This window comes from Rhinatrema bivittatum, chromosome 1 (assembly GCF_901001135.1).
Source record: "Rhinatrema bivittatum chromosome 1, aRhiBiv1.1, whole genome shotgun sequence".
Classification (NCBI taxonomy): Eukaryota; Metazoa; Chordata; class Amphibia; order Gymnophiona; family Rhinatrematidae; genus Rhinatrema; species Rhinatrema bivittatum.
The window spans coordinates 278,555,587-278,582,853 of NC_042615.1; the positions used below are offsets into that span (position 1 = coordinate 278,555,587).

General features: G+C 46.4%; 2 protein-coding genes across 3 annotated transcripts in view; one reads left to right on the forward strand and one right to left on the reverse strand.

The window, feature by feature from the left end:
* WBP1 (WW domain binding protein 1) overlaps positions 1–1,385 on the reverse strand; it is a 55,510-nt gene extending 54,125 nt beyond the window's left edge. Inside the window, exon 1 of one of the 2 annotated variants that reach the window (XM_029595539.1) lies at positions 1,121–1,385. In XM_029595539.1, coding sequence (XP_029451399.1) covers positions 1,121–1,207 — 87 coding nt within the window. In that variant the 5' untranslated portion in view covers positions 1,208–1,385. Of the gene's footprint in view, positions 1–870; positions 1,033–1,120 lie in introns of those variants that run through there. The other variant, XM_029595547.1, reaches the window with a different exon arrangement.
* A 465-nt stretch (positions 1,386–1,850) lies between these two features.
* INO80B (INO80 complex subunit B) overlaps positions 1,851–27,267 on the forward strand; it is a 46,579-nt gene continuing 21,162 nt past the window's right edge. Inside the window, exons 1-3 of the mRNA XM_029595560.1 lie at positions 1,851–2,109; positions 14,078–14,273; positions 24,984–25,102. Coding sequence (XP_029451420.1) covers positions 2,064–2,109; positions 14,078–14,273; positions 24,984–25,102 — 361 coding nt within the window. The 5' untranslated portion in view covers positions 1,851–2,063. The remainder of the gene's footprint in view (positions 2,110–14,077; positions 14,274–24,983; positions 25,103–27,267) is intronic.

Below are 27,267 nucleotides of genomic sequence, written 5' to 3' on the forward strand. Positions count from 1 at the left end.
TCAAACCCTGCTTGAACCAGGGGTCCCACTCAGCTCAAGGTCCTTCTAGATAGGCTTACAAAACATAAGCCAAGCTAAAGTCATTTGTAGTAAAAGGGCTACAGAAAGACAGAAAGTGTAACAATTTTATATGTAACAAATCAAAAACACCTACCAGTGAGTAAATGAACCCTTTTATAATAACCTTGGTATGGGAACTCATCTCTCTTGGGAAACAAAGAACAAGCTTACAAGGGAAAATGAGAAAGACGATAGAAAGCAAATGCATCTGTAGGTAGGCGCAGAGGTGCGAGACAAGAGAAAGAGCCTGAAAAGAGAGCCAGTGACAAAGTCATCAGCCAGAAGGGAACAAGAAAGATGCAGAAGATGTGAAAAAGATAATACAGTATATATAAACAGCACACAGTGAAGAGACATACTGTAGAAAATAAAAGAAACAAACATTTAACGTAAAATGAACGAAGAGGAGAAAAAAAAAAGACGAGTAAGAACAATGAACTGACATGAGTGAAAAGAAAGCAAAACTAAAGAAAAAATAGCAAACCAGAAATGAACATAAAAAAATGATTTTTTTCTTTGTTAAGGTTTTCTATTAGGCTCAGTTCATGCCCCGACTGTTAGCGCATTTCCTGGCTCACTGCAGCCAACCTTGTGAATTTACGAAAAGACCTTCAACAGAAAAATAAACCATGGCAACTACACAGCCATCAGTTTTATACTAAATTCTCAAGTAATTCTGGTCATTCGTCAGGTACGCTTGCTGACCTGGGACAACTCATCCCTATTTCCCCCGAGATAGTTAAGGCTGTCCGTCGTTGTATCGCGACAGGCACTGGCGCAAACTAATCTAAGCATAAACTCAATACTTGCCTCTTTTATTACGGAAAATTGAAAACCAACACGGGATCAAGAAGGAACAGGAAGCGCGTGCAGTCTAATTTCCACTTTCTAGGCAGTTCATGTCATATACTCTTAATATTACGCTTTAATATACAGAGTTCTTTTACAACTATCACGATAGAGACGCGTCTGTTTTCCAACTATCGTGACATAGGTGATTTTTGATATTCACGAAACCCCGCCCCGCAGATCATAGTTCTTTCCGGTTCCGGTCCGTTACCTGCTGCCGGGCCAGGACAGCTGCCCAGGTCTCCTCCGCCAGGGTCTCCGCGCTACTGTTCCCACGGCCAGCGCCGGACCGCTCCATCCTGCCTGCCTACGTCCCCTCCCCAAGCCACTACAGCCCGCGATCCGCCAACGCCAGCACCGCCACAGCCGTCCCCATCACCACCACCATCCCTCCCCTGGCCGGCTCCTCTGCCGCAATCACTGCTGCTCCCGCTGCCACCGCCGCCGCCATCACCCCCAAACCACCAGCGGCAGCGACACCCATCCTTTCCGTCCGCTGTTCCGCCAATCGCAGCCGAGCTGCCGGCCCGCGCGCAGCCAATCCATCATGATTCCGGACTGCTGCGGCCAATCAGAGAAAAGAAAGGCGGTACACGCTCCTCCTGTCTCCCTTTCTATCCCTGAGCCAATCAACTACCGTTGTTCTCTAACTCACCTAGAAAAAGCCAAAAACAACAGGACTTACAGACAAAGAGCGGGCTTGGCCCACCCCCCGCGCTCTGACTGGTGGCCTCTCTAGCCTATCAGGATCAACTTCTACTTTCGAGACTCGCCAGAGATCAAATTAAAACTCCAACCAGCGTTTGGGCCCGCCCACAAGATTTATACTAGGCGAATTTCATTGGCTCAGCCCCCCAGCAACAAGAAAAATAGCCTGGTGGTAGGCTGACAAAAACCAATAGTAATGGGTGTGCTTACGAGGCTTCCTTCAGACAGCTGTGTGTTTCCTGCTCGTACTGTACTGCAAACTCTTTGCCCCCAACAAAAATGGCCGCCAAACGCTCCCCTAGTCAAACTAGAGCGGAGGCAGCAGTCAGACCGTGCGGGGCGGATGGAGAGCTTTGTTTTCAAGGCCTTACTGCAGGGCTTCTTGTTCCGGCGTAAAGTGTTTGGGGTGGGGGGCAGTGAGGGCGGGAATCGCGCGGCTGGTCCTCATGGACAGAAGCTGGAGCCGGACATTGGAGGGAGTTGGGGGACCAGGTGAGGATGAGACGGAGGTGGCTTAACCAGTTGGGGGAATGTCTCACGTAGGGGTTTAACGTAGTGTGATTACTCTCTTACTTCACTCGGATATAAAGTAAAGTTCAGAATAAACTGTGGGTGATGCCGGTTTATTAGACTAACAATTACATTTGTGACCAGCTTTCAGGAGATCAGCTGGTTAAGTGCAGAATGCGCCAGAGATGTTGCCTGAATGTAGTTTTTATTAATGATTCTCAAACTATCTTTGCTCTCTTCTCCCTGCCCCTCACGTAGTCTGGCTTTCAGGACACAGACACTGTATGCACTGACTGGGGAGTGGGCATGAAGCAGATCCATATCAGCTTTAGATATACTAATTGGCGTTTGTTTTCACAGCTGTAAAGAGTTGTAAAAGGATGGTGGATGAGGAAGTGAGCTCAATTTTAGAAATAGAGAAATATGGTAAAAAAAAAAAAAAGATCATGTGATCTATCTAATCTGCCCATCCACCCAACTAATATTTCTTTACAGAAGGGGTGGTGGATACATGGAATGACTTCTCAGTGAACGTTACAGAGACACAAACGGTATCTGAAGTCCAGAAAGCATGGATTCCTGTCCATACCTCAGATCAGTCTAGATGCATGTTTTTTCATTCCTACCAGCAGATGGAGACAGAAGAAAAACTTTACTGAGACCCTGCTACTTAAGATAGCATTTTACCTGCAGTCCCTCAGTATTTCTCTGCAACCAGCGGATGGTAGAGATGCAAAACTTGCTGTCTGATGTTGGAGATGACTGTCTATTCCCAGGGTGCTGGGTCTTATCTGGGGACCATCTCCCTGGCAGAGGGTTGGTGGCCTTTGAATGTCTGATGTCCACTTTTTGGAGATGATTCTGATAGCCTGTGGTCTGGCTCCCTCATTTTCTCCCCTCCCCCCCCCCCCTCCCCTCGCTCCCTCCAGCTCCCTTCCAGTGTGGAACAAGACACTCAGGAAAGTATTGCTTTCAAGTTTATTGTTATAAGGGGAGCTGTTCCTTTGAGTTTTCTTTGTAAAAAACACAAAAAAGGCAAGCTGCCGTGGGCAGAGTGACACAGTTCATTGCTCCAGTGTGGCAGCAGAGCTCAGTTCCTGGGGAGAGAGAATTGCAAGGTGGGATTGGCCTGTGGTGCAGCCTGGGAAACTGTGGTTAGTGAGAGACGGCTGCGATTTGAATAAGTGAGGCCTACAGCGGTTCCTGGCAGTAATGGCTTGTTTTGAAGCTCATCACAGTAGCTCCCATTGAGTGTGCAAAGCACGGCTTGCAGCGGTTGCTGGTCTGGGGACTCATCATGGCAGCTCCCACTGAGCGTGAAAAGCATGGTGAGGCATGGAGGGAGACAGCTTGTCTTGATGTCTCGGAGCTGCATAGGGCCAGTGTGGATGGCGATCAAAGCAGTTTGGGGAATGTGAGTATTACTGGCAATATAAAGAAGTCAGCTGGGAGGAGGTGAGCTCTGTGGACTGCAGACACCAGCAGTGCTGGGCTTTCCCCACCACGTGAGAGAGGTGGCCATTGTGGCTTGCATTCCTGCAGTGCAGGGTTTCACAAGGGAAAGTGGGCTTCTCTGTAAATGGCTCCTACTGCGGATGCCTCTTTCTTAGCATATAGACAGGTGGATCCTAAACCAGTGGGTTTTACACCTCTACCAGCAGATGGAGATGGAGCAAAGCTGACATTACAATATATACCTCTGCTGACATCAGCCCACCAGTATTCTTCGTTTCCAGCAGATGATGGATATGTATCTCCCTACTGGGGATTGCTTACAAAATTTTCAAAGGAGAAAAGGAGACTTATGTACCGCTCTCCTTATGGTTCCTTCTTTAGTTGAGAATTCCTGAGGTAATATCTTTGGATTCCTCCCTCAGATGAGTGCCTTGGTCCGGTAGCTGTTTTTTTCAGCCGGCGTGGACTTGGCTGTAACCCCCCCCCCCCAAAAAAAAACCAAACCAAAACAAACCACAAACAGCTGAAAGGAAAGAAGAAGGGGAGTTTTGTAGGGATTCCTCTCCCCTCCGGTCTCCATGCTCGGTGTGCCAGTCTGATGTTCGTTCCTGCCTGCCTCCAGGGGAGCTTAAGGGACATCGGCAGCCTGGCGGGCTGAGCAGCATTTTGGCTAGGCCCTGCTCTTGGTCTTTCCCTTGCTGGGTGGTAGGCTGCAGCGGCATTTTTCCCGCGCATAAGATTGCCCTTTTCAGTTCTGTCTGTCTATGCTTGTGCATCCGGTTGTGCGCCTAATTGGGCGCATAGGAGCGTCTACCTGAGCATTCATACTCGCGCGTTTACGCGCGCTACCTGAGCAGCCTCATGGGAGCTCAGTTTTTGAGGCACAGTGTTGAGTGCCTACTTTTGGGATGCCTAAATTTTGGGTGCTTAGTTTTTTTGCGGCGCGAATACAGTTGGACACGCTCTTCTTAAGACTCCGCTTAAAGCGTACTGATAGACTGATGGTGCCCATAGCAAAGAAACCTAAGCACCTTACCTTCTGTGCTGCTTGTTGTATTTGGTCACCCCAGCCTGGCGTTCCCTCTAGCTTGTGTCAGCGCTGTTTTGGAGGCTCAGGAATTGCCTTCGTCTGATTTTACTAAGCCTAGTTCTTTCCAGCCTGATGCAGGATTGGGGAAAAGAGCTGCCAGAGGGGGTCATCTGATTTTGGAGCTCCTCTAACTGGTTTGTCAGTGGGGGAAGGTAGTTCAGAGGGCACAGGGCAGGTGCCCCCTGGCTTTGGCATGGATCCCTCTGACTTTTCTTGGATAGAATTGTTTCAAGGACTACAGTCCTTTCTTCAGGTGCAGTCCTCTGCCCCGGCCAATCTTAACAGGTCAGGATCGCAAGCGGCAACATACCGCCCACCTGGTGCTGCGGGTAAGTGTCAGAGTATGCCTAGATCTGCTGCGGGTCTCCCTGATAGGGACCCAGATGGTATGGATAATGAAGCCAATTCTCCTTGGAGGATGGGGGTATTCCTCTTGGATTGGAGCTTTATAGAACTATGTTGTGATTATTTCATAGTGATGAGTTACTGGCTCTGATTTTCCAAACATTGAAGATATTGGGAGTACCGGGAGGTGAATCCATGTCTGAGCCAAAAATAGATCCCATTTTGATTTTTTTTGCATAAAACTTCATGTTTGTTCCCTATTATGGAGGCCATTCAAGAAATGATTGGTCTTGAGTGGGTCACCCTGGAAGCTAATTTTAAAGGAGGGGGGGGGGGGGGGCGCGAGACTTGGAAGGACTGTACCCTCTGGATCCAGCTGCGAGAGAGCAATTGCGCATTCTGAAAGTGGATGCGCTTGTGTGTGCTGTTACCACGCAGATGACTATTCCCGTAGAAAGGGGACTGACCTTGAAGGATGCACAGGATAGGAGAATTGACGCTATCCTTAAGCAGGCTTCTGAAGCAATGGCAATTAATTTGCAGATAGCTTACTGTTGATCCCTGGTTGCTCACTCTTGTTTACTGCTCTTTCAGGAGATCGATGAATATGGTGCGAATTCCAGGGCAATGATGGAACCTGCAGCCTCCACTTTGGCAGATGATTTGGTCTACTCTTCGGCCAGAGAGATGGCTTTGGTAATAGCGGCCAGGCGTCAGCTGTGACTCAGGAATTGGTCGGCCGATACAATTTCGAAGTCTAATCTTACGAAATTGCCATTTAAAAGATCACTCTTGTTTGGGAGTGAGCTGGAAAAATGGCCAATAAGTGGGGTGAGTCCCACGTTCCTTGGTTGCCAGAGGATAAGAAACACACTGTGCTCCTGCAGCATGAGAGGTCTTACTAGGGGATCCAAAACTTTTCGACCCTACAGAGGAGTGATCTTTCAAAGGGAGCCCAGATGGGGCGCAGGCTCGGGAAGTGGAGCTCCCCGAGCCTCCCAGTGAAGGTGTGCCGACCCACCCCTGGGTACAGGAGATAGAGGGTTGCCTCCCTTTTTTTTTTTTTTAATCTGAGATGGGTTGAAATCTTGTCAACTATTGGGTTTTGGAAGTGATAAGAGATGGCTATGTGCTGGAGTTTTGCAGAGTTCCTTGAAATGTTTTCATAGTGTCTCCCTGCAACTCTCCACAGAAGATGCAGGCAGTGGAATGTACATTGTCAAGACTCCTCAGCCTGCGGGCTGTGGTTCCAATGCTCACATCTCAAGAAAATATGGGCTGATATTCCATTTATTTTGTTGTGCCCAAGTAGGAGGGCTCTTTTTGCCCCATCCTAGATCTCAAAGGGGTCAACCGTCATTTGCGTGTGACTCATTTTCACTGGAAACCTTGGCACTCAGTGATAATGGCAGTACAGTTGGGAGAGTTTGACATCTCTGGATTTGTCTGAGGCATACCTGCATATTCCCATCCAGCTAGAGCAGTGGTCCCTAAACCTGTCCTGGAGGGCCACCAGCCAGTCGGGTTTTTGGGATATCCTCAATGAATATGCATGAGAAAAAATTTGCATGCACTGCCTCCATAACATGCAAATTTTCTCTCATGCATATTCATTGTGGATATCCCAAAAACCCGACTGGCTGGTGGCCCTCCAGGACAGGTTTGGGGACCACTGAGCTAGAGCATCAAATGATTTCTGTGTTTCATGGTTTTGTGGCGTCATTAGCACTTTCGAGCGCTAGCTTTTGGTTTGGCCACTGTGCCCAAAACATTTTCCAAGATTATGGTTGTGGTGGTAGTGGTGGAGTTGAGAAAGGATTAGATTCTGGTACACCCGTACTTAGACGACTGGCTGATTCAGGCCAAGAATCTGGAAGAGAGCCTCCGGGTCTCGTGCAAATTGATCCGCTTGTTGCAGGAGCTAGTTTGTGTGGCGAACCTGGCCAAGAGCAAGCTTCAGCCATCACAGTCATTAAAGTATCTTGGTGTTTGGTTTGACATGAAGCAGGGTAGGATGTTCCTGCTGTAGGGCAGTATTCAGACATTGATGGTGTGGGTGTGTCGACGAACATAATATGTCCGACAGTATGGTCTTATCTACAGGTACTTGGATTGATGGCGGTGACCTTGAAGGTGGCGTCTTGGGCAAAGGCAGGCACTTGTGTGTCTGCTTCAGTGCACTCTACTGTCTTGTTGGAGCCCACAGTCTCAGGACTTTTCAATTTGGCTTCACTTATTGTTTGAGGTCTGCATACACCTGAAGTGGTGGTTACAAGCAAATCATCTAAGAGAGGGTGTTTCCCTAAGATCACCGGACTGGCTAGTACTCATGACAGATGCGAGCCTCCAGGGTTGGGGAGCTAACTGTCAGGAGCTGACAGCGCAAGGGCACTGGAGTACAGAAATGTCTCTTTGGACCATCAGTCGGCTAGAAACCCATGCGGTCCGGTTGGCATGCTTGCGATTCTGTGACCGATTGCAAGGTCGAGCAGTCCAGATAATATCGGACAATGCAAGGACAGTGGCTTACATCATTCGGGACGGAGGAATCAAAAGCCAGCAAGTGTTGCAGGAAATAACCCAACTTATGGAATGGGCGGAAGTGTATCTTCAGGAGATGGCAGCCTCACTCATCGCAGGAAAGGACAATATTAAGATCCGATTTTATCAGCAGACATAGTCTGGATCCAGGCCAATGGCAATTGTCAAGAGTCATTTCAGCTAGTAGTGGATTGCTGGGGCCTTCTGTTTCTGGACCTGCTGATGACTTCTCGCGATGCGAAGGTTCCTCACTTCTTCAGTCGCAGGAGAGATCAAAAGTCCTTGGGCATCAATGTCCTCATGCAAGAGTGCTCAGAGGACAGGTTACAATATGCCTTTCCCCTGTAGCCCAAGAGTCATACAGGTATGGTGCTTCTGGTGGTACCAGATTGGCTCAGAAGACCATGGTATGCAGATTTGCGAAGGCTCCTAGTGGATTCTCCCCCTTGGTTTCTGTCTCAAAGGCATCTGCTACGGCAGGAGCCTGTTATTCCCAAAGATCCAACTCAATTTTGTTTTACAGTATGGCCCTTGAGAGGGCTTGGCCGCAAGCGTGGATATTCTACTGCATTGATTGCCACCTTACTCCAAGCGAGAAAGTTCTTCACTTTCTTAGCCTATGTGCAGGTTTGGTGAGTGTTTGAGGCTTATTGTGAACATCGAGGGGTTCTTGTTCAGTTAAAATTCCGCTCATGTTGGAATTTTTGCAGGATGTATAATAAAAGGTTGGCCCTTAAATCATTAAAGGTAGAGGTGGTGGCTCTTGCCTGTTTCCAAGATCAGATGAATGGTAGACTATTGTTGGCTCATCCAGTCATGGCCCGTTCTTAAAAGGAGCGAAGCATCTTCGTCCTCCCTTGCGGTTACCGGTGCCTTTGTGAAATCTCAATCTAGTTTTGGATTTTTTGGCAGGCCCCACTTGTCGACCAATGCGTAGCCTTCCTTGAAGTTACTGCCCTTGAAAATGGTGTTTCTGGTGGCAGTTTGTTCTGTGTGTAGAATATCTGAACTGCCAGCCTTGTCAGGAGCCTTTTTTCTTACAGGTGACTCCAGGGACAAATTCAGCTGCGTACTGTTCTTTCCTTTTTGCCAAAAATAGTCTCAGATTTTCACTTAAATCAGCCAATTTCCTTGCCGACTCTGGACAGGAATAGAGATGCGAAGTAATATCGCCTGTTACGGCCCTTGGTTGTCAAGAGGCATTTCTTGAGGTATTTGGTGGTTTTCCACGGTGGGAGTAAACAAGGTGAGCTGGTGTCACAGGCTACAATAGCCTGCTGGATTAAGGAGGTAGTCACTGCCTCGTATGTGAATGCTGAGCAGCCGTTATTTAGGTTAGGGCTCAGGCAGTGTCATGGGCGGAGGTTAGGTTGCTGTCTCCCTTCGACATTTGCTGAGCTGCGATGTGGTCTTCCTTACACACCTTTTCCAGGCATTACCACCTGGATGTGCAGGCCCGGGAGGAGACAACCTTTGTGTGTGCGGTGTTGATCGGACCGCAGGCAGCCTCCTGCCCTGTTCGGGAGTAGCTTTGGTACATCCCACTGGTTTTGAATCTACCTGTCCGAATGCTAAGAGAGGAGAAATTACTCCTTACCTGATAATTTCCTTTTCTTTAATTAGGACAGGTGGATCCACCTTCCTGCCCTTGGCTGCCGGATATTTGTGCTGTTGTCCTCCTGCTTGACTGCATGTTCCATGGGTTACTGGTAAGTGTTATACTCTTTGTCTCAGCTCAGTGTTTTCCTGTTAGCTAAGTGCTGGAATGGTTATCTGTTAACAAAGTTTTGTTAGTTGCAGAGAATACTGACGGGCTGTCAGTGCAGGGATATATATATATATATATATACACACACACTGTGATGTCAGCTTTGCTCCGTCTCCATCTGTTGGTGGAGGTGAATAACCCACTGGTTTTGGAGCCACCTGTCCTCATTAAAGAAAAGGAAATTATCAGGTGAGTAGTAATTTCTCCTTAACAGTGCTCAGGAAATAGGTTTGTTTATGCTGCAACTATTTTCTGTGTTTAGAATGCTGATCTTAAGGGGCCTTCTTTGGAGGTAACTCCTATGAGACGGCTTCTGGCCCTCTTGCAATGCCTTGCTGTCCCCAGAAGAAAAAAAAACGCATTAGCCTGTTTTTTTGCATTGAATTTTGGCTCAGGGCTGACTTTTCAAGAAGGCACTCTGAGCTATTTTTCTGGGATTGGTGATGGGGTTATCACGTGGGAGGAACGTGTTGCCTAACGGGGATGATTCCGAAATAGTTTGGCTTTTCAGGAGAAGGGGTCTTACCCTTTGTTAGTGCAGTCCCTAGCGCACTAGGGTGTATGGCAAGCAGAGTGGAGTCAGAAGAGGATGGGGAAGGGCCTATTTTGGAGAGGCCTAGGGTCCCATTGAGTTTCCCATTCCATAGGTATCTGTGGAACGGTTTACTTTGAATGCAGAGTAGGAAGGGAGAGAGAGCTATGGTGTACCCATATCCCCTGCTTGAAGAGGTTTCATAGCCTTTTTCAAAGATGTCTGTTTCAATTTGAGGAGAGCATGGCTGTCGAGGATACCTGGGGTAAAGTGCGGGGCCCTTCTCCGGGGGGGGGGGGGGGGGGTTGGAATTACGGCCTGGGAATGCTTCTTCAAAAGATGTTTTGGTCTTGTCCTTGGGTACACAAACAGCTACGTGCAGCAGCTTCAGGTAAAGAGGGTGGGAGCCTCCAGCAGGCAGAGAATTTGGAGGTTGTACGCTATATTATGGATGCTTTGTATGAATCATTTTGTTCTGAATTTTTCTAAACCTGAGGCCACATGGATTTCTTACACTCCTCCACCAACAACAGAATTGACACCGGAGATTGATGGAATTGCTGTGGATTCTGTTTGAAATTTAGGCTTTTATTTTGATCTAATCTCGCTGTTTTATCCCATATTCGTAAGTTAACATGAGCTGGGTTTTTCAAGTACGTTTATTACAACATTTATGCAATGTTCCATCTGTGACTAATTTTAGAAATGTTATCCAAGCATTTTTGTTGACAGTCGATTGTAGCAATTCTTTGTTAAAAGAGATTTAGGTAAAGCGATTAAACTACTTCAAAATGCCACCATATGTTTATTTTACCTGTGTGTCATGGTGAACACACTACATTGTCTTTAATTAAATTGCATTAGTTACTGATTCAGCAGAGAACTAAATTTAATGTTTATTGGTCTCTAAGGTTATTTCAGGTCAGGGTCCATCTTATCTGTCTGGGTTACTCTCATGGTATACTCCAACTAAAAATAAAAAAATCATAAAATGACCTTTTGTTAATTATTCCATCAATAAAGGAATATAAGCTTTACTAAGAAGCCTTTTCTATCATTGGCCCAAGCCTATGGAATTCCTTGCCTAATGATTTGTGTTCAGTTTTTTAATATCAAAATAGTACTATGTTTGGCTTATGTGCTATGTAAAGAATTTAAAATACCTTGCTGTGCTCTTTCAGGCCAGAAATTTGAGTTCTGCTGTTTCGGCCAGATGTCTCTTATGGTCCAAATTGTAGTTTTTCCTTCAAAGGCAAGCTTTTGTTTGACAAAGACCTGGAACAGCTGAAGCACTTGGATTTTTATTTATTTTATTTATTTATTATTTTTATATACTGAATTCGATCTCAATTGAGATATCACACCGGTTTAGTCCATTACCCAAAGTTGAGCCCGAGAGGAACAAGAAGAGCTTCCAAGGGAGGAGTATTGGCTAAACAGGAAAGGCAGGCATCTATCGAGCTGCAGTTCTTTTTGGATTCACATAAGCTCATCCTTGGTAGCTTTGGTACTGGTGCTGGAGAGTGTAAAAGCATGCAAGGCAGTGTGGCTGGTCCACTCTTCTCCAGATGTCATGGGGGGACAGTTGACCCTCTTTTGCAAAGAGTGGACCATGATAACAGACCAGTGGGTCCTCACAGTCTTAAAAGACAGCTACGCCTTGAAATTTGCTCGCCTGGTCCGCGAAGTCTATATGCGCTCCTAATGTGCCTCCCACACTTAACGAGAAACGATTTGCTTCACACTGGATCGCCTACAACACCTGGAGGCAATTGTCTTGGTGCCCCCAGAGGAGCAGGGTAGAGGATTGTATTCTATTTCATGGTCCCAAAGAAGGAAAGTACCTATCAGCCCATTCTAGATTTGAAGAAGGTAAATGCGGCTCTGAGAGTGCCACATATCTAAAGGGAAGTCCCTATGCTTGGTGATTATGGCCATCCGCAAAGAAGAGTTCTGGCTTCTCTCGATCTCACAGAAGAGTATCTACATTTTCCCATCAGGAGAGACCATTTTAGTTTTTTTTAGTTTTGAGTGTTCCTGCTTAGTTTGGCAAAGGCACTTCTGACATTCATCAATGTGATGGTAGTAGTGGCTGCAGCGATACAAAAGGAAGGCTTTTTAGTGTTTCCTTATCTGGACAACTGCCTAATTCAGGCAAAGTCAAAGGACTATATCATCAGTCATTTAAACGTGTCATGCAGGTGTTAGACCCTAAGTTGGGTGGTGAATCTGGCAAGGAGCAACTTTGTTTCGACCCAGTCTCTGGAGTACCAAGAGCCCGCTTTGATACCAGACTCAGCAAAGTGTTTCTCTCGGAGGAGAGGGTACTAAAGTTGCAGTCACAGGTCCGCTGGTTATTGCGGCTTTTGGTACCCAAGATCTGACAGGTCCTGGGTTCTATGGCATCTATGCTAGATCTAGTTCCCTTGGTATTCGCACATATGAGGCCTCTTCAGATTGTATTTCTGTTCCAATGGAACCTTCAGAGCAGAGGAGTTACAACTGCAGCTACAACTACAGGGGGAATCCAGGTCCAGTCTCTCCTGAAGACTTCCTCAGGTGAGTTTGGAGCTGGGTGAAGACTTGGAGATCCCAGAGTTGGGTGGTAGAGACCACCAATGTTAATCTGACAGGCTGAGAAGCCATTTTCCAGGATCAAATAGCACAGAATCAGTGGATGGCATAGGAAGCATTATGATCGATCAATTGTTTGGAGATGAGGGCAGTTTGCAAATTCATTACTTTCCTTTCTTCCATGGTTGCGCAATCCAGTGGTAAGAGGTCTATCGGACATAATGATGGTAACATAGATCAACTGATAAGAAGGGACCAGAAGTCTCATGGTCTCTTGAGGGGCTCAGGAGCTTTTCCACTGGGCAGCGTAACATTTGGTGGCACTGGTGGCATCTCTTGCTGCCGGCGTGGACAATGTTCAGGCGGTCTTTCTAAATCGACCAGTGCCAGACCCTGGAGAATGGGAGCTGGCAGAAGAGGCGATGGCACTCATTTGCTCCATGGTGCATTCCGCAGCTAGGCTTGAAGGCATTGAAGTAGAATGCCAAAGCATCCTTCTTTTTCAGGCACAGGCAGGAGGTTGGAGTGGAAGGACTTGACACTCTGGTTCCCCTATGGCCACGCGGGATTCTGTGATATGTCTTTCCTCCTTGGTTACTAATAGAGAGGGTGCACTCGGGGAAAAGTGATCCTCTGAGATCCAGAGTGGCTGCGTCGCTCGTGGTTTGCGGCCTTGGTAAATCTGTCGGCAGTCAGTACTCTAAGGCTCTGACATCTTCCCAAGTTACTTTGTCAAGGATCAATCTTCCTGGATCGGGCAGCTTGCTGTTGTCTTGCAGCTTAGTTTTTGACTGGAACCGTTTCCAGTTAATGACTTTCTCCAAATAGTCACTTACCACCTTGTTGCAAGCTAGGGGACCTTCCATTCACTGGCCCATATTTAGGATGTGTGAGGTGTTTTGAGACATGGTGTCTCAGAGAGGATGTTGCACTATGTTGTGTGTGTGTGTGTTTTTTTTTTGGTTTTTTTTTTTTTGCAAAACAGTCTTGCGAAAGGGACCAACTGACAGCTTTGGGCTGTTTCACAGGTAAGGTACATGGGATATTCATGGCTTCACATCAGGTTAAGGTCTATTTTCTTTGAGGCAATGCATGCAAATCTTTCTCATGCATATTCATTGTAGATATCCTGAAAACCTTACCTGTTTGTGGCACTCGAGGACTGGAGCTTGCGATCACTACCCTAGACCATTCCTTGAGCTTTGCTAAATCCCTCCTCATGATTTCTACACCATCTTGGCTGTCTACCCTGTTGCAGATTTTGGTATTATCTGCAAATGAGACAGACCTTTCCTGACAATCCTTCCACTATGTCGTTGGTGAAAATGTTGAATAGAACCAGCCCAAGGATCGATCCTCGAGGCACATCACACAGGTTGCATGCTTTGAATCAGCCTGAAAGGCACTTAATAAGGACATAGTTTTGATGTGTCCCTCTTTTTTTGTATCCCACCTCTTACAATGTGGCCATCACCATAAATTTGGAAAGTAAGATGCCCCAGGGCCTTCATAGTTCTCATGTTGAATATTCCGTGTTTAAAGCAGGGGATGTATGTGGCCTGAGATTTATTTTTTGTACAGATAGAGCTGAAAATGAATGTGTTTTCCTGGCAACTTCCTCACGCATGCTTTCTTTGTTTTGCAGGAGTTGACTTTGAGTTGAGCACACATGGGTCCCATAAGAAAAAACACAAGAAGCACAAGAAACACAAGAAGAAGTACCACCAGGACGAGCCTAGCCATGGCTTCTCCTCTGAGACTTTGGAATCTGACTCTGGCCTTCCGAAACCTCAACTCAAGCTTAAAATCAAATTGGGTGGGCAGATTCTGGGCACCAAAAGGTAAGGACAAATGTCTCCCTTCTTTCTTTGGGACTTGGAACCATGATGACAATTGTGTTAAGTGCCTGCTCCAAAAAGAAGCAGTGTTTTTTTTTTTTCAACTTTATACCTATCTTGTGCACATTTTCATTTTTATGTTCATGTTTTATCTGCATACATTTTTATGCACACTATGTATATTTTTATGTACATATTTTTAGGTTAGTCTGCTTTAACTCACAATGTATTTGCATACCATTAGTTTATTGCCTCTAAAGTTGAATCACTTTTCAGTGTGTGAGTAGAGATAATGTGCTATGTAGATGATGCTATGTAGATGATGCTATGTAGATGATGACTTCTTGGACCACGGTATGATGTTTCAAGGACTGCTGATCAGAGAAGGGGCACAGTGTCTTCCAACAGAGACTGGCAAACTATTGAAGGGGGGCTTGGCACTTTTCCTGGTGTCACCTGTCAGAATTACAAAGATCTGTCTTGGCTGTGTTGATCATGGTAATAGAGTTTGCACTAGACTTTGTTTATAAAGCAGTGGTAAGCCCTGCCTTTATGTCTTTAGTTGCGAGTCTTGGGTGAATTATAGAAGACCTCTGAAAAACCTTGGCATGCCCACATCAGCATTTTCCTGGAAGATCTTCCATGTAAAATGGGGGTGATTACTACATTAAGACCAATATTCTTAGCACTGAAGCCCTGATCTTTTAGTTCCTGATGTGGAGTGGTCATTGTGTATGCATATTTGATGCACATTTACCAAAACAACTGCTGTATGCCCAACTTGCTAAGGTTGACAAAACTGAGGCCAAAAGAAATGCTTTAAAAATATATGAAAGGGGGAGAGCGGATGACGTCACCGCGCGGGTCGGACGGCTGATCCCGGGCTGCTCCCCGACCGCTCCTAGCATCAGCCTTCATCGGCGCCCGGAGGCCTCGGTTTTTGCCCTAAAACGAGGATTTGCCTCAGCAAGTGCTGCTATGGCAGCTGGCAAGAAAAAAATAGATTTAAAAAAATTTTCTTTCGCCGCGGGTGCGGCCGAGCTGGACACGGGCAGCGTGGCCAAAATGGCGGACGGGCCAGGAATCTCTCCCGAGGCGGAGGGGGAGGTGACCCCAAGGTCCCCAGAGCGGGGAGACAACGAAATGCCCTCCCGATCCGAGTTTACAGCGTGGTTTGGGGCGCTGCGAGCCGATATGGCACAGAATAAGAAGGACATGGAGGCAATCATGTCAAGCCTAAAAACGGAGGTAGCAGAGATCGGACACCGAGTGGAGACCTTGGAGGAGGGCCTAGAGGAGCAACAGACTTACAGCCACACTCTCGGTGAGGACCAGCAGAAGCTCATCGATGCCCAGGACGTATTATCCAGGCAAGTGGAAGACTTGGAAAATAGATTAAGAAGATCTAATCTACGATTTAGGGGCATTCCAGAGACCCCTGATAATAGAGACTGTATAAAGGTGGTTCAGGACATTTGTAAGATTCTGCTTCATCCCGAGACGGCTCCAGCGGAGGAGACATCTATTGCTTTAGATAGAGCACACAGATCCCTGGGGACTCCCAGAAATAACCAGGCCAGGGATGTCATTGCTTGCTTTCACAGTTTCCAGGTGAAAGAGCGGGTGATGACGGCTGCCAGGGCTCACGGCTCCCTGCAATGGCAGGGGCACCAGATTGAAATTTTTCAAGATTTGTCCTTCACCACCATTCAAAAGAGGAGAGAGTTCCGGGCTGTGGTGCAGGTCCTGCGTGATCAGAACCTTCGATACCGATGGCTGTTTCCCTTTGGACTGAGCTTTTCTATTAATGGTATCTCCTCCAGGGTTCAAAAGGTGGCAGAGGCCGAGGATATTCTGCGCACGGCAGGCCTCCTGACGGAGGCACGGAGACCGGCGAGGACTGGTACACTGGAGACACCACTCAGGAGAGACTTTCCAAAGTGGCAGCGGGTGCCCAAGGGTGGTAAACGGCTTCGAAGGAACTCTGAGGACTCTAATGCCTCCAAGGGGCCAGGATGAGGGGCGGGACTTCCGAGGAGGGACACCTCCTCGCGGACTCTAGCTTTGTGCGGGGCCTGTGTCACGCCTGGATCCACAAAGGCTGAGGTTTATTGCCAGGTTCAATTGTTTTCTACGTTTTAGGTTGATGGGGCAACCGTTGTTTCTCTGTGTTTATTCCTGTGCGAGCGGAAGGGGGGATGGAGCTTGCTCGGTGATGGCATCGCTCTCCATGCTTCAAGCCCACGTATTGAGTGGGCGCATAAGGGGTGGGGTGGGGTGGGGGGGAACTGTTCGAGCCTTAGATGTTTTCTTCCTTGCATTGCATTCGGGTGAGGGGGGTAGATTACAGCTCCTTGGCTGGGTATGGTTTGGGGGGGGGGGGGGTGGTCAGTGTTTACCTGTAGGGAGGTGGAAGAGATTTTTTCTATTATGTATTTTTTAGATGGATAGTCTAAAATTAATCTCTGTGAACACGAAAGGTTTGAATTCGCCTATGAAAAGGAAAACCTTTATTCAGGATATGAAAAGGTTACATGCTGATATCGTGTTTTGTCAGGAAACGCACCTGCTCAAGCGGTATGAAAAGCTGTTGGCTGCTAGGGACTACCCTCATTTCTATCATTCAGCGGCAACTAAAGGGGATAAATATTGTGGGACTGGTATCCTGTTTTCCCAGCATGTTACCCCAGAGGTGGGCACGATCTTAAGGGACGTAGAGGGCCGCTATATTATGCTGAAGGTGAAGCTATACAACACACAATACACGCTGGTTAATGTTTACGCACCCACAGGTGACCAGGGAGCTTTCTATGGGAAATTATCCAAGTTATTGGGAGACTGGGCGGAGGGGCACTTAATTGTTGGTGGGGACTTCAATCTCACTAGAAACCCTTACCTTGACAACACGGGCTCTAGTCCGGGAGGGAGACGTAAGGAGAGACAAGCCCTCAAACATCTGATTGATGATAGGGGCCTTACAGATATCTGGCGACTATTAAACCCCACGGCTAGAAATTACTCCTTTTTCTCACACCCGCACCATTCCTACTCTAGGATTGATTATTTCCTCCTTGACAAAGCATTGGTCAGCCAAGTCATGGACGCTGATATTGGTAGTATCACCTGGTCTGACCATGCCCCGGTGTGGATCTCGCTGCGGCGGTGTGGGGGGGACCAGGGGACGCGATTCTGGCGGCTCAACGAAAGTTTACTGGATGATAAGGCCTTTGTTGAAAAGATTAATGAGGCCATACGGGACTTTCTGGCTATTAATGATAATGGGGAGGTGGCCCCCGGTACACTATGGGAGAGCTTGAAGGCCTTTCTACGAGGCTTATTTATTTCTAGGGCGGTCTATGTTAAAAGAGACAGTGCTAAGCAACGCCTCCAGCTTCTAGAATCTATCGCACACTTAGAGCTCCGTCATAAACGGACTATGGAGACCCACATTGCACAACAGCTGCGGGAGGAACGTAGGGCTCTTCATGCATTAGAGATGGGAAGGGTAGCGCACCAGTTAGAGCTTCTCAAACAACAACATTTTGAATATGGCAATAAAGCGAGCAAGCAACTTGCACGGAAATTAAGGGAAAAGGAGGCAGCCACTCATATTACAAAAATCCGAACCTCGGATGGGCAATACATTCACTCGCAAGGGGAAATAGGCCAGAGATTTAATGCGTTTTATCAAGACCTGTATGACTCTGACCCAACTATCTTAGACCCTGAGATAGCTAATTACCTGGAGCGTGTTCACCTGCCCGCCCTGGAAGAGGCGGACAGACAGAGGCTAGACAAGGAGGTGTCACAAATGGAAGCTCTTCAGATTATTAAAGAGCTCAAACTGGGCAAGTCCCCGGGATTGGATGGGTATTCTGGGAAGTTCTACAAGGTATTCGGGGCCCTATTGGCACCACCCCTTATCAACATGTTTAATGACTTGAAGGATACTGGCAGAATCTCCCAACAAGCCAACACTGCGGGAATTACTATCTTGGCTAAACCCGGGAGGGATCACACCCTATGCGGATCTTATAGGCCGATATCTCTTATTAATCTAGATCTCAAGATACTGGCAAAAATTATGGCCAGACGGCTGGGGAGTGTGGCCCATCTGCTGGTAGCTCCAGATCAGTCAGGGTTTATTCCAGGGAGGTTGGCTTCCGATAATGTACGGCGGGTTGTTGAATTGATTGAACTTGTCCAGAACCATGATATCCCGGCCACTCTTTTATCCGTGGATGCTGAGAAGGCCTTCGATAGAGTACACTGGCCTTTTTTATTTAAAGTAATGACCAAAATGGGGCTGGGAACGAACTTTCAGTCATGGGTTCATAAATTGTATGACCACCCCCAGGCCCGCATTAAGATCAATGGAGCATACTCCTCTCCTTTTGAGGTCAGGCGGGGCACGAGGCAGGGTTGCCCCCTGTCCCCCCTGTTGTTTGCCTTGACATTGGAACCTCTGGCGGAGACTGTTCGCGGTTCGCAGTCCATTACTGGCATCTCCGTGGGAGGGGCTGAATACAAAGTCTCCTTGTTTGCGGATGATCTCCTTTTCACGGTCACCAATCCTGACTCCTCATTATCCGCTTTGGCACAGGAAATTAGATTGTTCGGGAGGGTGTCTGGCTTCAAGATGAATGAGGACAAATCTGAGTTGCTTAATATTTCTATGCCCGATTTAGTGTACTCAAGGATGGCTGCACATTTACCCTTTAAGTCGGCAAAAAAGTGGATAAAATACTTGGGGGTCAAGATTTGCCCGGATCTGCGGCAATTATTTGACCTAAATTACACCCCGCTTGTCACTTCCATTCAGTCTATCCTGGATAGATGGGACAGAATGAATCTCTCTTGGGTGGGGCGCATTGCGGCGGTCAAAATGACGATTCTCCCTAAATTTTGCTATTTATTCCAGACCTTGCCCGCTAAAGTCCCTCTTAAAGCTCTGACTCTTTGGCAACGAAAGCTCTTTCGATTTGTCTGGAAGAGAAGGCCTCCACGGGTGGCTAGGTCAGTTCTATATAAGTCTAAATTACAGGGGGGTCTTAATTTCCCTAATCTGTTATGGTACTACGTAGCTAATTTATTAGCTGTGATTATCAATTGGCACTGTCACAGTCAGATCAAGCCCTGGATAGTAATAGAGAAGGCGATTGCAGGGTCTCCTCCCTTGACTACCAGGGTTTGGGCCCCACACACTCCGACAGGGGACGGACTAACAACTTTCTCCCGGGTGGTGCTGGACACTTGGAAGTCTTGGAAAAGGCGGCTTGTAGGTGATCTGGTGATGTACCAACATACATCGTTCTTGCATAATCCATTGTTCCCCCCGGGGCTGGACGCAGCGTTCATTCGACGTTGGCAGCACAAGGGTCTTTCCACTTTGGGGCAACTTTGGAAGGGTGGTCTACTCATACCTTTCCCCGATTTACAGGCTCAGTTTCATTTAGATCAATCAGACCATTATACCTACCTGCAGCTTTCCCATCTTTTTTCCACTTACAGGCTATCTCAGCTGTTCTCTCAGGAACAGCCACTTTTTCTCACATTCTGTAGGAACGCCGATCAGGTTAAGAGACATGTCTCTCGGGTTTACGCTCTTTTAAATAGGGGCACGGGTGTGGCTGACACGCATCTAGTTCACTGGAACTCTGATCTGGGTGGTATTATGACTGAGAAGATCTGGGAAACGTGTTATCAGCGCATATCTAGGTGTTCTATTTCAGCCACTTTGAAGGAAAATGGCTATAAACTTCTCTATAGATGGTACCGCACGCCGGATAGATTACACAGGATGTCCTTGCGCCCGAATGCTAACTGCTGGCGGTTGTGCGGCAATATAGGCACCTTTTTTCATATGTGGTGGGAATGTCCTAGCGTTGCCCAGACTTGGGCTTACATCCAGGATTATATTCAGCATACCTTAAATCTCAAAATTCCTCTAACTCCCCAGCTTTGTTTATTACAGGTGGACTCCGGAGAGGGCAGCAGCTGGGAGAGAGCTTTGGTGACGCAGGTGGCTTTAGCTACCAGATGTGAAATAGCGCTCTGGTGGAAAAAGGTTGAGACCCCTGCATTACGTGATATCCTGAACAGATTAGATAAAGTGTATCTTATGTGTCAGCTGACCGCTACTAGGCATGATCAGCTCCCTAAATTCCAGAAAGTGTGGGCTCCATACATAAAGGGGATCCTCAAGGACTGAAGCTCCGGAAGCCTTCTTATTGTTGTTATAGAGGTTTTCGATATCACTGACACCATTTTCGGGGAGACGTACTCTCCTCTCTCTCTGACAATTTACTTATTCAACCATGTTTCACTTCTAGGTTTACCTTCTCCCTGGTGCAAGGCTTGGAAAGGTTTTAGGCGGGGTGGGAGGGGGGGAGGGAAGGGGGAGGGTAAGGGGGGCGGTGGTTCTGAGGGGAAATAACCAAGAAGCATCCATTTAGTGTTCTCAAAGTTTTTATTTTCAATTTGTTACCACTTAGTTTGTACATTATAGTGTTGAGAGGGAATATGCTGTTGTTGTAACATGCTCATATTGTGCCACCCAGCGCTGCGGCGGTGCGGCACTGGTTGGAGACTGTCTTTGAAGACACATATTGTCCTGTACTAGTGGCGTTGAGTAATGTATGTTATCATGTCCATTGCTATCCTCTGTATTTGGGAAGCATTTCCCACTTATGTAAACAATTTGGTACTAATAAAAATATAAATTACAAAAAAAAAAAATATATGAAAGGGAAACCCTAAGAGATGTGGCATTAATGCCATAAATTGAAAAACAATGGCTTTGGACAAAAGTGACTGGCAAACGAAGGTGTTGCTGTCTTTGAGGAGCCACCACCCTGTCCTGGTTTTAGAAAAATACCAGAAAAGGAAAGCTGGTTTAACCCTTTCCCTCTGCAATATGTTTATAAGTTAAGGAATTGGACTTTTCTTTCCGTCTGGAAAGAGATCGTCCTCTCTTTGAGGGGTTGCCTGGATGTTGTTAGGTATTCTTTCCCGCCTTATTCATTTTTCAGTCTTGAAGAAAACTATATCTTGGTATTTGACATCAGCCACCCTGTGAAAGTTTTTTGCTTTAGATGCAGCTTATCCATTAAGTTTGGAAAATATTTAAAGCCAAGAGATACTGCTTTGAAATAATTTTATAGCATGCAGTAGATAGGTAGTGGCCATTGTGGTGCAAACGGGCAGATGCAAAGCCATCCAATGGTCTTAAAGTGCAGCTTTAGTGCTGCAAACTGCATTGGTAAAAGGATCTCATTTTTCACAACAAAGATCAGAGCATATGGTGCACACAAACCATTCAGTATGTTGTTGAAGGTCCTTGGGTATCACTGAAAAAACCCCTTAGCCTTAACAGTTAATAAAATCGGCATTTGCCTGATTCTTATCTGAAGAATTGTTAATCCGTAACAAGAAGGAGATGATTACAGAGAGGATTTTTCAATCAGTAGAGAGTTCGGTAATATATTTCTACTCCAGTAGTCTTTCTTTGAATGGTGGACAGAGACTAGCACAATGTTTATAATTTTCTGCTATATGAAATGTATGCCTCCCATTGTGCTTCAGATTCAGTTATATTTGAAAGGGGGAGAGGTGTCATACCCGTACTGTTTGTGCACTTTCATCTGGATGCTGCCACTGGATGCTTTCAGGTGTAGTCATGACATTTAGTTCAAGAACATGAGATTGGCATGGAGACGTGCTAATTTGTGTGCATAGTTTTACTCCTGTTTGTGCTGTGGACTTTCTGTACTCTGATAGTGTGATTGTGCTACATGATCCAATACACAGACCACTCCAGTGATAGTTGTGCACTAAAACTCAAAGCTTTCCACAAAGATAATAGTAGCAGTCGCATATGTAGGGTCTTTATCTACTGTCATAATCTATGCCAGGGGTAGGCAACTCCAGCTTTGGAGTGTCACAAACTGGTCTGTTTTTCAGGATATCCACAGTGAATATGCATGAGAGAGATTTACATAAAGCAGAGGCAGTGCATGCAAATATGCCTCCTGCATATTCATTATGGATATCTTGAAAACCAGACCTCATTATGGCACTCCAGGACGGAGTGCCCTGGTCTATGCACAGAAACATACTGTTTAAATAAGATCGCATGGGTCCTGGGAACATTGTATGCCACATTCTTTTGTTTTTCCTGAATGTAGAAAACTAGAAACGCTGGCAATCGAGAGTGGTGCCCTGTGTTTGCAAGCAGTGCACTTCGACATCCTCTTCTAATACCATAGTAGTGAAGTTTTGCAGCAATGACAGTGGACTATATCTTTCAAAGGTTGCTCTGAAAGTTTTAGAAACAAACTGTGAAACTGCTGGCCCTCTGGAATGATGAACAGAATTGACATGAATTTCAGTATTTTACCAGATTATCTATCATATGTAAATAAATTTGTCCAGTGACTGGATGTTTACTATTACCAAATTGGCAACTCTAATCATACAGCCCTTCAAAGGATCATAAGAGACTGGATGATTTACTTATGGAAGGACAAGAGAACATAGGAAGTGCCATGCTGGGTCAGACCAAGGTCCTTCAAGCCCTGCATTTTGCCTCTGGCAATGGCCAGTCAGGACACAAGTATCCGGCAGGTCCCTGGTTATTGATCTGTTTTTTTGTATCTCACTCCCAAGGATAAGCACTGGCTTTCCCAAGTCTACCTGACTAATAACTATTTATGGACTTTTCTTTCAGCAATTTGTCCAGTCTTCTTTTGAATCCCGCTATACTAGTTGCCTTTATCACATCACCTGGCAATAGATTCCATAGCTTGGTTGTGTGCTGAGTGAAAAAAATAAGAACATGCCATACTGGGTCAGACCAAGGGTCCATCAAGCACAGCATCCTGTTTCCAACAGTGGCCAATCCAGGCCACAAGAACCTGGCAAGTACCCAAAAACTAAGTCTATTCCTTGTTAGCCACTGCTATTACTAGCAAAGGTATTTTCTAAGTCAACTTAATTAATAGCAGGTAATGGACTTCTCCTCCAAGAACTTATCCAATCCTTTTTTAAACACAGCTATACTAACTGCACTAACCACAGACTCTGGCAACAAATTCCAGAGTTTAATTGTGCGTTGAATGAAGAAGAACTTTCTCCGATTAGTTTTAAAAGTGCCACATGCTAACTTCATGGATTGCCCTCTAGTCTTTCTATTATCCGAAAGAGTAAATAACCGATTCACATCTACCCGTTCTAGACCTCCCATGATTTTAAACACCTCTATCATATCCCCCCTCAGCTGTCTCTTCTCCAAGCTGAAAAGTCCTAATCTCTTTAGTCTTTCCTCATAGGGGAGCAGTTCCATTCCCCTTATCATTTTGGTAGCCCTTCTCTGTACCTTCTCCATCGCAATTATATCTTTTTTGAGATGCGGCGACCAGAATTGTACACAGTATTCAAGGTGCGGTCTCACCATGGAGCGATACAGAGGCATTATGACATTTTCTGTTTTATTCACCATTTCCTTCCTAATAATTCCCAACATTCTGTTTGCTTTTTTGACTGCTGCAGCACACTGAACCGACGATTTCAATGTGTTATCCACTATGATGCCTAGATCTCTTTTTTAGGTTCCATATTAGGTGCTATAACCCAACATTGTGTAACTATAGCATGGGTTATTTTTCCCTATATGCATCACCTTGCACTTATCCACATTAAATTTCTAAGAAAACTAAAAAATCATGGGATAGGAGGCAATGTCTTTTTGTGGATTGCAAGCTATTTAAAAGACAGGGAACAGACACTGTTTTCACAGTGGAAATAGGTAAACAGTGTAGTGCCTGAGGGATCTTTAATATATTTATAAATGATCTGGAAAGGGGTACGAAAAGTGAGGTGATCAAATTTGTGGATGACACAAAATTATGCAGAGTAGTTAAATCTCAAGTGGATTGTGATAAACCACAGGAGGAACTTGTGAGACTGGAAGATTGGGCTTCCAAATGGCAGATGAAATTTAACATGGACAAGTGCAAAGTGATGTATGTAGGGAAAAATAACTCTTGCTGTAGTTACACAAACGGGCTGATACAGTAAAAACGCGGGAGAGCAGGCGAACAGGCCACTTTCCTGTGCGCGCGATACAGTATCTTAATTTATTTAAATTAGGCCCGGCGGTAAAAAGAGGCACTAGGGACACTAGTGCGTCCCTAGCGCCTCTTTTTTGATGGAAGCGGCAGCTGTCAGCGGGTTTGACAGCCGTCGTTCAATTTTGCTGGCGTCTGTTCTCGAGCCCGCTGACAGCCACGGGTTCGGAAACCGGACACCGGCAAAATTGAGCGTCCGGATTTCGACCTGACAGCCGCGGGCCCATTTAAAATTTTTTTTTTACTTTTTTTTTTAACTTTCGGGACCTCGCCATGATATTAAGTCTGAGGGTACACAGAAAAGCAGCCCTTCCCATTACCCTTCCAGTAGGAGTGGATCCTCCTGTACTTTTATGAGTAGCATCATTGGAAAAGTAGAGAAAGGGAGAGTGTTGTGAGAGCTGGAAGACGAGGCAGTTCCAGCAGGACAGGGAGAGGGATGTAGAAGTGCAGGTGGGTATCTGTAAAGAAAGGAGCGATACATTACATTTTTCACTGTATGTTGTTGCTGATCATCGGATGTCCTTTGGAGCAGCTCTTTCTCACCTGTTATTATCCACACTATTTTACTGTTTCCCTCCTCCAGCGTTCCGACCTTCACTGTGATTCCCGAGGTTCCACAATCGCCGTCACCCCTGATGGTTTTGGATGATGACGACGAGCCGATGGAGGGAGTTCCAATTGAGCAGTATCGAGCCTGGCTAGGTAACTGGCACCTGGATTCACCCAGACACCCTGTGACATAGCTGCCACTTATGGTGATGTTTTTTGCCATAGGTACTACACAGCAGTGTCAGCATAGAGTGTTATACTGCTATACTATAGTTATTTCTGTCAGATTATTTGTAGGGGTTCTTAATTTGCCTATCTCAGATGATTTCAGTTGCTTATTAGTTGATTTCTGTATATGACCCGAGGTAGATTAATCATTCTTGCTGCTACCACCTGTGCTTAACAAACATTTCCTAGCGTGTAGACAGATGGACTTGGGACCAGTGGGTTCATGCTCTCCTGCCAGCAGATGGAGACTGGGCAAGCTGACATCACAGTATACATAACCCTGCAGTGACCCCAGCCTGTATTCTCCGTCTCCAGCAGATGGTAAACAGGCGTCTCCCTTTGGGGATTGTTTTGAGCTTTTTGAAAGGAGAAATTTGAAATTCTAAATTTGGGAAAAGAAAGCCCTGCTCTCCTGCCGTGATACCTTAATATCCCTCCCCCAGTTGAGAATTCCTGAGGCGATTTCTGTGGTCCCTCAGAGGTGTACCTTGGTCCGGTAGCTGGTTTCCTGGTGTGGAATTAGCTGCTAGTTCAGCTGAAAGGCAGCGGGTGCAGGGGCGGTGATGGCAGATGCCCTCTTCCCCTCGCAGCTGGAGACAATGTCTGTATTCAGCTGGTAAATGCTGAGCTCAGGTAAGGTTTAAAAAAAAAAAAAAAAAAAGAGAGTTTTTCCTGAATCGGAGACAGAGGGGTTTCAGGACTTCCTCTGGTCTCCGTTCTCGGTGCGCTGTGCCAACGTTCGTTCCCGCTCCTGTTGGGGTTAGGGAACTGGGAAACCTGGCAGGTTGAGTGGCCCCAGGGTGGGCTAGGCCCCGCACTTAGGCTTTTTTTCTTACACGCTGCATGGTAGGCTGTGGCGGCCATTTTCACACGCTCTTGTGCATGTTCTGCTGCCCTCTATAGGCCGTTGGGGTGCGCAGTGTGTCGGCTCTACCCACGCTTTTTGGGCTTGCTTTTTTACGCATTTAACTTGGTGCACAGGTTGTGTGTGCGCCTTGCCACGCTTTTTTCTAGGCACTTGTTTTTTGGGTGCATTTCATTTTTGAGCGTGAGCCATTCTGAGGCTTGATCCTTAATTCCTTGAAGGTGCAGGTTGCGGCTCTTGCCTGTTTCATAGGCCTGGTGAATGGTGTTTTTGTCTCATCCTGATGTGGCCCATTTTTTGAAGACAGTGAAATACCTTAGGCCTCTCTTGAGGTTGCCGGTTCCATTGTGGAGTCTTAATTTGGTGCTGGACCTTTTGGCGGGCCCTACGTTCCGACCACTGCATAGCCTTTCCTTAAGTTTTTGACTTTGAAGACTGTATTCCTGGTGGGTTTATGTTCTGCGTTTCGATTTCTGACAAGACCCTGACTTGCTGGTTGCCGGTCCTTCAGGTGACTCTGGGGGTGTTACAGCTGCCTACTGTTTCAACCTTCTTGCCCAAGGTAGTCTCGGACTTTCATTTGAATCAATTCATCTCCTTGCCATCCCTTGATAAGGTCAGGGATGTGGAGGAATTTTGCCTTTTGTACTCCTTGGTTGTTAAGCGTCTTGTCATGAATCTTTTTGAAAGACAGATTGCCTGTTTGTTCTCCATGGCGGGAGTAAGCAGGGCGCTCCGGCTTCACGGGTCTACCATAGCTCGTTGGATTAATCAGGTGGTCACGGCCCCGTATGTGGATGCTGGAAAGTTGTTGCCTACTCAGGTTAGGTTAGGGCTCATTAGGTTAGGGCTCATTCCACTAGGGCTCAGCAGTGTCATTGGGGGAGGTTAGTCTGTGGTCTCTCGTCAATATCTACCGAGCTGTGAGTTGGTCCTCCTTACAAACTTTTTCCAGGTTTTATCATCTGGATGTGCAGGCCCAGGAGAATGCAATCTTTGCATGTGTGGTGTTGACTGGACCGTGGGCAGCCTCCCACCCTGTTGGGGGGAGTAGCTTTGGTACATCCCACTGGTCCTGAGTCCGTCTGTCCACATGCTAGGAAATGGAGAAATTACTTACATAAAAATTTCGTTTTCCTTAGTGTAGACAGATCGATTCAGCTTCCCGCCCTTGGCTGCCTCATGTGTGTGTCAATAGTCCTCCTGTGGGGCTCTGGGTCCCAAG